We start from the raw sequence: 14,854 nt of genomic DNA, 5'->3' as shown, positions 1-14,854 counted from the left end.
TCCCGGGTTCGATACCCGGCCCCGGAACAATTTTTCCCTCGAAATTATTCAGTTTCAAACTGTTCCAGCTTTTTTTACCCATCTCTAATGGAGAGAGAAAAAAAACCCGAAAACTGCAGACATTTAACAGCAATTTACTTAAATGATTACCAGCATGTTACCAGGTTCACGAGACAGTAACACCTTCAGCTGTGGGAACCACATAGAATAGGAATGATGATTGCTGATAGCTCCTCAGCTGTTGATCGATCACACTGTTGCCTGTAACAAATACAGAAAACAAAAAAGGATTAATTACGTATTTTGAAACATGTAATGTAAGGACAGCTAATGAGGAACTAAGGCATTACTTGAAAACATAAACATCACTATTAGAAGATTTCACATTAAAAAAAAAAGCATTGAGCATATGGGGCTGTTCCATCAAATGACCAGTTGCCATAGAAACAATTACCTACCACATAGCTTGTACAATGTACTAGGCAAGGTCCACGAAACCAATGCTTTTTTCTCAACGTGGAATCTTGTATATAAAAGTCAATGTGGCTATGTATGTATGTACTCTATACAAATCTACACGCTTCACCCGACATTTATCAAAGTTTTCACATTTAACCTTCATAATCAGGAGAAGAACATAGGCTGCATTAAAATCGGACAAATGGACGTTAAATTAATTAAAAAGATAAAAAATAAAAATAAATACGATGAAACATTGATGTATAATATTAAAATGCAATCTTATACAGTCAATTGTTCTTTATTATTGTCTGTTGTATTCAACATCGACTTCCATGAGGCCATTGAAAAATAACACGACATGAAATGAGATTGTTGATACATCATGAAGGCCAAAATCTAGACAATCTAGGTTGTGTGACTGTAGCCTCTATATATTTTCGATTGGTTTTACTTTGTTTATAGTTTGATTTTCTATTATTTTATTTGTATTTCTGGCGGTGTGGAAGAAGACCTAATGGACTTAACTACGTCAGAATATAAATAAATAAACAAATAAAAAATAAATAAATAAACAAATAAAAATAAATAAATGAACAAACACATAAATAGATAAACAAAAACAAATAAACAGATATTAAAAACAGTTGAACGTAAGGCACATAACGAAATGTTTTCTTTTCGATGCCTGATCTACAGGTGATTAAATTGAGTTAACCCTGGCAGGCATTTGGCCAAGAAGTTCATTAATTCAAGTACGTGAACGCTGTAGAAAGATTCATCTTTTAGGGATGAGGAAAGCTTAGTAAAGACAATTCGTTTTGGTTGTCTGTAGTTGGATTTCCGAGATTTCCGAAAAGCCTAACAATCAGTTTAATTAAAAATAGAAGCAGAAAGGAAAACACAGGCAAAGACGGGTGATTTCAGCTAGTCATCTATAAGACGAATAATTACCTTGTTGGCATGCACCTTTATTCAATACAGCATATGCCGTCGAAGCAGTAATCTTCACAGCTGCAGTACCCATAGGAGATGGAATTGTTTGAGGCATAACTGCCAAGCCTGCAGCTTGTTTATTTGCAGCTTGTAAACCAAGGAGACTAGGCCTAGCCTACCTGAAAATACAGAAAAGAATGACTAAATTGGAAATTTTAAATGAATGATATAAATACATTGCTATTCTCCACAGCAAATCTTCTACATATGACCTTCAGCAGTTTCACAGCTCCCACGAATCACAGAAGTGCATCATTGCCTAATAAAGGAATATCGCTATCGATGAGTAAGTTGACAGTAGCTTGCTAGATATAAAGAGAATGCATTTATAAGTATGTCAGAAAAAAATCGTAATTTTAGGTCAAACTGTTTTCTCTGTACAATTATTACAAGGATATGGGTTATAGCGCAGTGTTCAATCTTAACGTATCCCGGAAGAACAGCGCTATTGTTTAGAACGCCTGCATCACTCAAGACACACAGATACAAGAAAACAGAAAACAAACACACATGGTCAAGCTGACACACTCTTATCATACTTCCTCTGTATTTATATTAGCACAAAAAGCAGGTCTTTTCTCTTTCTTGTGAAAGAAAATTTCTGTTACACTATGTCGTTCAGTAAAGCAAGTGGTAGAGACAAAAGATTGTGTTTTACGCAGACCACGGATATTTATATTTAGAGTTTATGAGTTATTTTTTTTTTAAATATTCCAGCGTTCTTCCTCTTTTAACAGACAAAAAGGTCCACACCTGTGGAGTAACGGCTAGAGCGTCTAGCCGCGAAACCAGGTGGCCCGGGTTTGATTCCCGGTTGGGACAAGTTACCTGGTTGAAGTTTTTTCCGGGGTTTTCCCTCAACCCAATATGAGCAAATGCTGGGTAACTTTAGGTGCTGGACCACGGACTCGTTTCACCGGCATTATCACCTTCATCTCATTCAGACGCTAAATAACCTAAGATGTTGATAAAGCGTCGTAAAATAACCTATTAAAAATTGACAAAAGCTGAGTCTTGAGCCCTTTGACGAAGCGAAAACGGTCGTTTAACTCGCCATAACTCGGAAACCAGTAAAGATTTTGAGTAACAATAACTTTTAAAAGTAATTTCCATTCTTTTTCAACATTTATCTCACTTTGACCTAACTAACGTGAAAACAAAAAAGTTTGCTGCTTACCAACTTTTGAAAGTGTAAATGTCTGTTTTGAAAGATCACTTCAAAGTTACTATTTTTTCTCTCTGTTTCCAAAAAGGATTTTGATTTCGAATTTTTTTCTATGCTTTCTTCAGACATTCGCCTATCAATCATAAAAATTACAGTATGATTGATTATCTTAGAAGCTACAACGTGATAAATATTTAACAAGTGAGAAAATGATTTCTCCCTCACTCTGGTTCCGGTATCACCATCTCTCTCTCACACTAGACGTCACTCTCCAGCAATCTCAGATTGGTTCTTCTCATATGCAGGAGATTTGCTGTGGAGAATAGCGTACTAATTATTATCTTCAGCAGTAGCAGAGTCAATCTTTGTCCTCCTAGCATAGATCCGCAAAGTCTTGTGATGCCTGAAAATTGGGGTACTCCCAGGCGATAATGTTACTCGAGGCATAACTGAACTAGGTGGTAGGCTTCGGATTTTAGGATTGGATGGCATCATCTGGTTCTTCGGTAGGTCCAAAAATTTTCCTTAGAATTTTTCTTTCAAATATGATTAGTTTTTGTATTTCAGCATCTTTCAAAGTCCAAGTTTCACAAGCATAGATAATTACTGGTCTTACTACTGTTTGATAAATTTTAAGTTTAGAGACCCCCTATCTTCAGACACATCATTTTAAATCAGATGATAAATCCTGTCTATAAAAAAAAATAATAATAAAAGAAAGATAAAAAGAACTTCTATAAGACAAAATTCCAACACACTCTCCCTAAGTATCCTAGATACCATTAGATAACTACTGTCCCAAGGAGTCAAGCACATTATTTTATTCAGGGTATCATAAACACTTCTTCAGAAAATTTACATACAAACTTACCCGTGTTTTCTTACAACACACCGTTTACCATGTTCCAAACGATTGCCCTTCCATATCACATCTTCCCAGTCCTCAGTACTATGATGAGCAGAGGGAAGCAACTATGGTACCTTGAAGAAGGACAAATTACTTTTACCATCAATGTTATCCCTTCCTCTTAAGTAGTACATGTACCCCTTCTTGTTAAATCGTACACATATCCATTATTCATAACATTACGCTCTTCCATTTAAAATATTACTTCCCCTGGATCCCTGGATCTTTCAAGCCAACTACAATATATCAGGACGTTTTGAAATCATTCAAGCAACTGCCACAGTAGCTCAGTGGAAGTGTTGTGAATGTTGTTGTTGTTGTTTTCTAATGCCAGGCGTTTGACAATAAAGTCATTTGACCTCTTGCACTCCAATATTTTTCAAAGATATTATCATGACCAGCCACTGAAGCACAGATTTTGAGGATACGATGAAAGAGTAATGGAACGGAGAAAAATTCTCTCCGGCGCCGGGATTTGAACCCGGGTTTTCAGCTCTACGTGCTGATGCTTTATCCACTAAGCCACACCGGATACAACCCCGACGCCGGTTAGAATCGTCTCAGATTAAGCTCCAACCGGCATCGGGGTTGTATCCGGTGTGGCATAGTGGATAAAGCATCAGCACATAGAGCTGAAAACCCGGGTTCAAATCCCGGTGCCGGAGAGAATTTTTCTCCGTTCCATTACTCTTTCATCGTATGATGACGCAGAATATCTGCATGGAAATATCATATGTACTTCGGTACATTAAAATAATATACAGATTTTGAGGTTGTTATACCGCCAGCATTCCATTGTAAGATGTTTAGTTGATTCTGTACCATTAAAGTAGTCCCCACCCGGAGATCCGATTGGGGGACTATTTTACCTCCGGATAATTTTACCTTAAGGAGGGAAAGCTGGTGATCAACAAGATCTCCCAGCTAGGTCCAATGGACCCGTCGACCAACAGCAGGTGTGGTCCTCCAGACATTCTAGGGGTTGTGTGTGAATGAAGTAGCCACCAAAACGTTAAAATATGGTGTTCACTTAAATCAGCTACAACTTGCCATTTAACTCCAATATGAAATGAGTACCATTAAGCCACTGGAGGTCGATTTTAGTGCCATAGCCGGTCAGCACTAGGAACAGAAAGAGGAGGAAGGAAAGGGAAATGAACCCCTAGGCCTCGAATGCTCTAATGCCGTCGGGATCGAAGAAAGTAAGAGTTCAGTCAGAGGACTGGATAGGAAAGGGTAAAGAGGAAATTAGGTATTGAATAGAGGAAAATTATACCAAATTCAGTCATTAACTCATCAAGCTGACCAGTGCTAATGGATGAGTAGCCCCTCCCTTTAGTTCAGCTCGTAAAATTATGCTTACTAACAGCTGCACCACGGGAAGGTAGGGATGGGACATTGGGTATTTGTCCAGGTTGGTTCCTTAAAGCCTTCAATGGGAAGGATTAATGGCTCTCCCCCCTGTATCCGACAGATACCCTTTTGCAGCTAGTGTTGTGAATGATGAGTACGTGTACAATTTAAGGTAAACCATGAGTGATAGGGCCTGTTTGAAAATCTGAAGTTATTCACCAAATAGTTTTGAAATTTTTACCACACCTCTTATAAACACACAACTTTTTAATTATAAATTCTTACCCGAGGTAGATTTGAACCAACCATTCATTCTAATGAAATGAGTTATCCATGAAATGAGAAGCATCTTACCTGAATATCATAGCAGTTGCTCGAAATCTTCCCCATTATGTTCTATACACATGGTGCAGCGGCGTATGAAATTCTGGGACACTCGCTGGAGTTCATCCTCACTAATACTGCGTATTATCCGTGCTACTTCATTCTTGAGAGCCTCCAGAGTACGAGGATTGCTTTCGTAGACTTTTTGTTTGAGGACTCTCCATAAGTAAAAGTCACACACAGACAAATCTGCAGACCGCTCAGGCCATAATCCACTACTTATTACTCTGTCGTCAAAAAGTTCACGTAAGGCTTCCATTGAATGCGCCGATGTGTGTGCTGCAGCGCCTTCTTCCTGAAAGAATGCGCAATTCTTTTCTTGCTCCGTAAGAAGATGTGAAAACGTTCGCAAAATGTTGTTCGCATAACTCTCCGAATTAATTGCTTCGTAAAAAAATATGGGGCCAACTATTCTTCGAGCACTAATCGCGCACCACACTCCCACTTTTTGATCATGTTGTGGAACTTCATGAGAGCAATGTGGATTTGCGGTATCCCAATACCGAGTGTTCTTAGCGTTCACATAGCCACTCAGGTGAAACCAAGCTTCACCGGTGAAAAACAGGTGCACTAGATTAACAATCCCGTCGTGGATTGATTCTAACATCCAACGAGAAAATCGTGTGCGTGCTACTGGATCACCTGGATTCAATTTATGAACCACAGACACCTTATAAGGATGAAACTGAAGAAATTTCAAACCCCTTACCACGGAAGGTTGCGATATGTTCAATTCTTGTGCTAGGCGACGGGTACTTTTTCCTGGGTCCAACTCCATTCTCACACGCATATCTTCAAGTATTTGCTCTGTCAGAGCACGCTTCGGACAACGTTTCTTCTTATCGAGAACGGAACCTGTTTCTCGCCACTTATTAAATAATTTAACAACACAATGTTTCGATGGTTTTGTTGCCTCCGGAAAACGGCGACGAAACTTGCGCAAACACAGTTCGTACGACTTCTTCAGTAGATACGTTTTAACAAGACAAATGCGTTGCTGTTCTGTATATCTAACCATGACTAAAAAATTGGTATTTCTCAATACACTGTAGACAACTGAGACTAACAATGTAAAATGGCCGCAAAATTGTGTCGCCGACTTAATGTAAACAATTAACAAGAACAATTCGCGAATGCTGTCCTTTGCCGAATTTAAAGCAAACAAGAGAAATTCATACACAAATCAATTGTATTCAAAACAACACACTGACATTCGCCATATTGTTGTTGAATGTGTCAGGTTCAGTGACACCAACGCGATTCTTAAAAACCCGCTAAAAAGTGCAGAAACCGCTAAATTACTACATTATAAATGTAAAATAATCGATTTTTACCGCTGTGAGTGTTAAAAAGACCACTAAATCCCTAAATGAACAATATAAATTCAATAATTTTTATCCGTTAAACTAACACAGAACTCCACGCATTGTATTCTTCCACCTGACATAATTCAGAACATTAAATCCAGACGTTTGAGATGGTCAGGGCATGTAGCACGTATGGGCGAATCCAGAAATGCATATAGAGTGTTAGTTGGGAGGCCGGAGGGAAAAAGACTTTTGGGGAGGCCGAGACGTAGATGGGAAGATAATATTAAAATGGATTTGAGGGAGGTGGGACGATGATAAAGACTGGGTTAATCTTGCTCAGGGTAGGGACTGATGGCGGGCTTATGTGAGGGCGGCAATGAACCTCCGGATTCCTTGAAAGCCAGTACGTAATTAAGTCATCAACATTTCACTGGCTAAGCCATTAAGGCTCATTCCAGTCTCTTAGTTTTCAATTGAAGTTATGAATCCGTCTCTTCCTGGGCCTACTGACATCTCTTCTACCCCTTGGGTTATAATCCAAAATAATTTTTGATATTCAGCCTGCTTCTATTCTCTGAACATGTTCCCTCCAATTGTTCCTATATTTGCTCTATTTTATGATGTCATTAATTTTAGGGGGTTATTCTTTGAGATATTTCAAACAGTAAAGTTTAATACAATTTCTTCCTTTTTCCTTCCTTTCCGAGATAAAAATTGTTTCGTATGAAACATTTGATAGTGTATTTTGGGAAAACCATTGATTTAATTTCCAATATTCTCAGTCAACTGAAGAGAGCAGTTTATTATGATAGTAAATGACTGACAAAATTTTAATTTTGCCTTTTAAATGTGCAGAAATTTTATCCGAACAAATGTTATATTTTAAAATTACTTTTTAGAACGAAAAGTTAATTTGTTATGATCAAATTTCTGTACATTTAAGGGGTTAGGTACAACTTACAGCAGTAAAATTTTTGGAAATATTCAACTTTTTTTTTTCCATTACTGTATCTGTAGGCTATAATGAAAATTGGTGTGTGTAAAACACTGTCCTTCTGCAATATGAAAAAAATATTTTTACAATTTAAAAAAATTATTTATTATTATTATTTATTTATTTTTTTTTTCAAGATACATAATGGTGGTAGTTCACTGTGCAGTGACGAAGCATTTCCCTCGTAGCTCATAAACTTGTTAACTTTTTCATGTTCTCTCTCTTTGTTCATTGCTGGAACTCATGTTTACAATATCATACTCTTTCAACTACATTCCTTAATAAATAATATTTTTTTTATTTTGTGTTAGAAGAAAATACTGATATTTGACCACTTTTTAAATGAATTTATTTTTTATCAGGCAATCTATCAAAGGTAATACAACACAGAAATACTTAAATAACCACACTAAACATTCAAATATATATAATTCAACTGGAGTTTACAAATTAAAATGCAATAGTTGCCCACATTTTTACATAGGACAGACAGGAAGATCCTTTCATACAAGATACAACGAACATATTAAAGCTATAACCAAACCTTACATTACATCAAATTATGCAGATCACATTATCGACAATAATCATGACTACAATAATATAGAAACAGATATGGAAATTTTACACATCACACCAAAAAGTTCACAGTTAAACATCCTAGAACAATACGAAATATATAAGAACACAATAGCACACCCACAATATATACTTAATACGCAACTACAATTCAATACGCACACATTGTTTGACGTCATAGATCGTCATACCATACAGACAACCAACCCCCACCATAGGAGCAACACACCCCCACCCCTACCATCGACAACTGCACATCGCAGAGCCAAAATCAGCAGTGGTTCAAGAGACACTGAAGACGACGACAAATAGCGTCGAAACAGGCCGTCTGTCGAAGGTAAATACCTTTTTAACAATTTTAACACTTTTAACGTGTGACAGAGTAAATTTTATGTAGAGAAGTGATTTTGCATCATATTGTAGATATGACATGCACACACAAAAAATTTCATCACAGAATGTTGGATAATTTTTTAGTTATGTGGGAAACACTTCATCACTGCACAGGGAACTGAATTTGGGGGGGGGGGGGGGAAGTAAATAATTTTTTTAAATTGTAAAAATATTTTTTTTCATATAGTAGAAGGACAGTGTTTTACACATACTAATTTTCATTATTGTACAAGATATAGTAATGGAGGAAAAAAATGTTGAATATTTCCAAAATTTTACTGCTGTAAGCTGTACCTAACCCCTTAAAGGGCAAAACTAAAATTCTTTCAATCATTTATTATTATAATACACTGTTCTCTTAACCTGAATGGGCATATTGAGAATTAAATCAATGGTTTTCCCAAAACACGCAATGAAATGTTTCATATAAAACAATTTTTATCTCGGAAAGGAGGCAAAAAAGAGCAAAATTGTTTTAAACTTTTTTGTTCGAAATATCTCCAAATTAATGACATTACTTACGGTTCACCCTGTATAATCTCATAGTTGATTATTAAATAAAATATTAAAAATAATGTAATGACCGATACAACTCAGTATTAATAACATTTAACTTGTAAATAAATAATACAGGCAAACGTGGAAATAATGGGATTTGATAGCATATCACTGTTTCCTTATAAATATCCCTCATAAACAAATAAGCGTGATATCTTTGGCCAACAGCCCACTGGTAGATATTATTCATAAATGATGTAATATTTGCAGTTTAGATAATATTCAGCCTGAATGATGTGTGGAGGTCACTTAGTAACACTAGGTTCAACGGACAGGATGGAGGGATAACTGAAGAAATGCTCTGAGCATAAGTGTTCTTTGCATGAGGAAAGATCTGCATGCGTAAGTACTGCAGATGTTCTATCTGTCATAAAAAGATGTGAACCATCACTAATGATAGTTTACTCATTAGGGATTATGACTTCGTGTTGTCAGTGCATCATTTTGACGGAACTTCTTGCCTTTGCATCTGCATATTTCTGAGAATCCAGTTTTTCATAACTAATTGAAAAGAAAAGCAAAGTATGAAGCACTTAAACTCAGAAAATGATTTAGGCTTAATAATAATTACCTATACTTACGTCAGTTTCTCTTTTTTGCAGACACAGATGACTCAACTTTTTTTTATCGAATATATCAATCGTTTGCGTTTCTGTGACATTTTAATACACACGACACAAACTTCACAAGAAATATAAACAATATGCGCTTTTGAAAAGAAACAGTTAGGCACATATGTTAGATTCCCAATATGCAACAATGAGCGATAATAAGAATTTCTGTCTATTTTTATTTATTTACCAGAGCTTCCTCAAATTAGAGGCTGCCATTAGACAAAGCATACAAAACAATGCAAGAACAAATAGATGATGCAAGATAACAGAGTAAGAAAAAAGGTAAACAAGTACATACACAAACAAACAAACAATGGCAGTTTACAGAATAAAAAGAGTTACAAGTAAAGAAGCAATGATATGAATCCTAAAAATTGCAAAAATTTATTTTTGGGCTGTCCATTATTTGGAAATTTTAATTGGCAATCAGGATTGCTAGATTGGGAGATTTATCGCAATTTATGCTACCATAGGAGGGGTAATCGACAATTAATAAAACTGTCAAGGCGCTGATTTGCCCTTTGGGCTATCTCAAAAATTATTATAAGGGCGAAATTAGGCTATATTTGATTTTTTTTTTGCGTGTTTACAATGCATTATTCATAAGTTTTCATACCTATTTTTTTTAAACGAAAATCATTGTTGTTCATAATTAGTATCTTCGAAACATGCTCCGAATTCTCTTCATCTCTGTATTCTAGTCCAATATCTTGCATTGTGACGTCATAATGTCATAAGCGATCATTCATTCATTCATTCACTGCAAACCCAGCTTTTTCCAATCTTTCCTATTTTCTGCCTTCCTCTTTGTTTCCTCATATGATCCATATATCTTAATGTCGTCTATCATCTGATATCTTCTTCTACCCCAAACTCTTCTCCCGTTCACCATTCCTTCTAGTGCATCCTTCAGTAGGCAGTTTCTTCTCAGCCAGTGACCCAAGGTCATAAAGCCGCAAAATACATCATTATCGTTCGCGATTCATTTGTTTTATATATTTTTATTACGGCAGTCTATTATTATTCTGCTTATGGTAACTGTATTTACTTGGTTATTTAACGACGCTGTATCAACTACTGGGTAACTGTTATTGAGAAAACACGGCAAATGTGAGAAACATTATCGCAAAGCCTGGAAGAATTTTTCTGAATTTAAAAGGTGAAAGTCTTCATGTATAATAATGTGTGGGTGTTATTAAGGACAAGGCAGTTTTACGGGATTATCACCAATTTCATTGCATCCAATTCCAAATCCGAAAAATTAAAGATGATACAACTTATTGGGTATATCTTTCAAGATATACAACAAACCCCTTAGATTACAATTAAGGCGACTTTAGGTTACATGCAACTCGCAAATAATTTTCAGTATCATATCCAATATTTATAATTGATTTAAGAATACAAACAATTTTCTATAAAATTTAATCTGTTCCTTAAGGTGTGTGTTTTTGTTACGTAGTAATATATTCATAAATTTTCTTTTGACACTAGAACATTTTCTCTTTGCAGAATCATGAAGACTGTGCTCAAGATTATTATCCTGTTTGGAATTACTAACAGTCTACAAGTCACGTGTTCTCGTTGTATCTGGGGAAAGAACGCAGGTTCCTGTTTCAATAACAGTCTCACAGAAGTGCCAAACTACGTCAACACTACAATACTCTATCTTGACCTCAGTTACAACGATATACAGTTTCTCAATCCAACAAGCTTCAGTAATCTTAATCAACTAATAAAACTCTCCATAGTTTCATCTAGAGTCTCACACATCGATAATGATTCCTTCAAATTCACGACATCCCTAGAAGATCTCAATCTTTCCAACAATAACATTAAAAGTCTACAAACAGGGACATTTCATTGTTTGGAAAAGCTAAAGAAAATCCACTTATTTTATAACAAGTTTTCAGCAGTTCAATCTGATGTGTTTTCTAACTTGAAAAGTTTGGAAGAGTTATATTTAAACCACAACTTCATACTAGAAATAGAGGCAAGAAGTTTCCAAGGTCTTCATGCTTTACAGATTCTGGACTTGCGACATAACAATTTAGAGTCCATCGGTTCTGGTGACTTTCAAGATTTGACCAATTTACAGTTCTTGCATTTAAGCCACAACGCAATTAAAGAAGTTAGACCAAATTCATTTCAGTCACTTGAAAAATTAAGTTTGTTAGACTTATCTTGGAACAAAATAGAATGTCTTAATACTGACACATTTCAGGGTCTTCACAGTTTAACTGTGTTGCAACTTGACAACAACGCATTGTCTGTATTGCCCGAAAATGTGTTCCAAGATTTGTCATTGCTCAAAGAACTGGAAATAAATAATAATTTTTTGTATAAAATTACTCCAGGAACATTTGATGATCTCACTAAACTTATGATTCTCGAACTTTCAGGAAATAAACTCGAATCAATAAAAAAGAATACATTTCTGGGATTAACCAGGGTAAATTTTCTCAATTTGGCACGTAACATTATAAAAGATTTAGACTCAAGTGCATTCCTTGGCCTTCAAGGACAAGTTAGCACTCATTATAATGGACTGAAGATTAATCTAGAAGGAAATGTAATTGAAAGTATACCACATGAGGCGTTTAAAGGAATCAAATATATTAACACTATTAATTTAGCTAATAACAGCATTAAAAGTATAAAAAAAGAAGCATTTCAAGATCTGAGTAAGTTAAGAAGATTATATTTGGATAATAACAATCTGGAAGTACTCCACTCGAATGTATTTAAACAATTGACAAATCTAGATGTGCTGAGTTTGAGTGGAGCTTATATTCATACTATTGAGGGCAAGGCTTTCAGTGGCCTTGGATATTTATCAAAACTCAATTTAGAAAAAAATAAAATTCTAGCTATTAATCCTGAAACCTTTCACAACTTACCCAACTTGCAAACCCTTAGTCTCCGAAATAATTTGATCACAAACATTGATGCCACTGCTTTTAAATCGTGTGAAAGCCTACAGACATTGGAGCTGGAAAATAATAAACTAGAAAAAATCCCAAAAGACTTCTTTAAAGAAATGAGACAGCTCTCTTCTTTAACAATATCTAACAATACAATTCATACTCTTGAACCAGGTGCATTCAATGGACTTAACGAAATTGAAGTTCTCCAATTAGATAATAATAAAATACGAAGCCTTGAGGAAGGCACTTTCGATGATTTATCTTCCGTTGTTTTCCTCACGTTTGTAAATAACACAATTGGAACATTGAAACCGCATATTTTCTCAAAACTAAATAATTTGAAATCTCTTCACTTTGAAGGAAACTTAATCGAAAACATAGAACCTGGTGTATTTGATGGTTTATCCAGTATATCGAGCATAGATTTAAGTCGCAATAAGATTAAATCTCTTAGACGTGGTTCATTTAGAGGAATGAAGAAAACGAACACCATACGACTTAATGGAAATGGTATAGAAAGTTTAGAAGAAGATGTATTTTTAGGGGCAGACAGATTGATTGAGTTAGAGCTCCGGAATAATTTAATACGTTCAATACCTCCAGGAGCTTTCAATGGCATTTCAAACTTAAAGTATCTCGTTTTGGATTTCAATGAAATTGAAACGTTAGAACCAGACGTATTCCAGCATATTGGTAACTTAATGCTTTTGTCCTTAGCCAGCAATTGCTTGAGAAATTTAGACAAGAATACGTTCAGCAATGTAAATAGACTTCTCCTACTTTCAATTAAAAACAACACAATTCCAGAGATAGACACAGAAATTTTTAAACATAAGACAGAGTTGAAAATCCTTGATCTCTCTTATAATCCCATATCTCATCTGGAACAACAACATTTTGCTCATACTGGAGATCTTGTTCACTTGGACATTTCCAACTGTAAGTTGACACATTTGTCACCAGGAATTTTCAATTCTACACCTAACATTCAAAAGTTGAATCTGGCTGGAAATAGTCTTCGTTCGCTGGATTTAAAAGTAGTACAGCAATTAGGAGAACTCTCAGAACTTGGACTGCACGGAAACCCTCTCGAATGTGACTGTCAGCTTCAGCCTTTGTGGAACTGGGCTAGAGAAAACAAAGTAGTTACTAGTACAGGATCTGAAGGCGAGCCAAAGTGCAAGGGGTCCGACGAAAATGACTGGGATATGCTACAAAATATTACATGCTCTAAACAGAAAGGATCTAAACCCGGGGAAAGAACAGTCTTGTTAGTTGGTACAGCTGTCAATGTAATGGAGATGGTTATTTTGTTCACTGTATTTTTGCTTATTCCATAGAATTAACACTTCTTCAACGTAAAGGGCAGAAAGAAAACGCATTGTATATTTCAATGTGTCATTACCAGACATCGAAAGTTTATGCAAATGCATGTTTTTATTGGAAGGTCATATTTCGTCTACAATTGAGGTGACAGCTATTTTGAAGTTAAAGGATTAAAACTGTAATAAAATAAATATGCATATTTTCATATTTTACGGTAATTTAGTTGCATATGTATGCATGGGTTTGTCTGAATTCTGCATATTTTGTCTCAGATTTTGCATAAAATACAATTTTGTTTTCAATGAAAAATGTACTTGTAGCGGTTTCCTCATTGCTTTTCACCCATACGCATTCTGAAGGTCAGGTGACAGTGCACAAATTGATCTAAATGAGAGGTTGGAAAGCAATGGTGGATTGTTAATGTTTAGGTGAGGGGTTTGGACTTTTTCCATTGCTGGTTGTCACAATCAAAAAATTAAGACACAACGTTTCGAAGGGTGGTTCTCCCTTCATCTTCAGGTGGAAGGAAGGAGAGAAAGGAAAAAACCTACTGTTGGGATCGTTACGATCAGTCATACAGAATAGCTGTACGTAACGATCCCAACAGTAGGTTTTTTTCCTTTCTCTCCTTCCTTCCACCTGAAGACGAAGGGAGAACCACCCTTCGAAACGTTGTCTTAATTTTTTATTGTGACAACCAGCAATGGAAAAAGTCCAAACCCCTCACCTAAACAGTGCACAAATTCTTATAGTTACATAAGCGGCCGCGAGTGCATGCGGGTGGCGCCTTCGGATAACTCACCTCTCGTTCTGCTTTGTTCCATCCACTGATAAGGTTAACTCCTGCCGTTGTTGAGATGTTGAAGAGTAAGTCTTTTATTTTAAGAAA

General features: G+C 35.9%; 1 protein-coding gene across 1 annotated transcript; it reads left to right on the top strand.

The window, feature by feature from the left end:
* The first annotated feature begins 9,176 nt into the window (after positions 1-9,176).
* On the top strand, positions 9,177-14,647 carry LOC138702049 (insulin-like growth factor-binding protein complex acid labile subunit). Its single transcript, XM_069829569.1, has 2 exons — positions 9,177-9,440; positions 11,225-14,647. The coding sequence occupies exons 1-2, from the start codon at positions 9,421-9,423 to the stop codon at positions 13,977-13,979; spliced, it is 2,775 nt and encodes a 924-aa protein (XP_069685670.1). The 5' UTR covers positions 9,177-9,420; the 3' UTR covers positions 13,980-14,647.
* Positions 14,648-14,854: the final 207 nt, after the last annotated feature.

Source organism: Periplaneta americana, chromosome 6 (assembly GCF_040183065.1).
Source record: "Periplaneta americana isolate PAMFEO1 chromosome 6, P.americana_PAMFEO1_priV1, whole genome shotgun sequence".
Lineage (NCBI taxonomy): Eukaryota > Metazoa > Arthropoda > Insecta > Blattodea > Blattidae > Periplaneta > Periplaneta americana.
This window is presented reverse-complemented; position numbering and strand designations above follow the sequence as displayed.

Excerpts from the sequence above, each read along its gene's own strand:
- LOC138702049 (XM_069829569.1), top strand. The coding sequence starts at position 9,421 with ATGAGGAAAGATCTGCATGC. Across the intron at positions 9,441-11,224 it reads ATGAGGAAAGATCTGCATGC|AATCATGAAGACTGTGCTCA; the intron begins GTAAGTACTGCA and ends TTCTCTTTGCAG.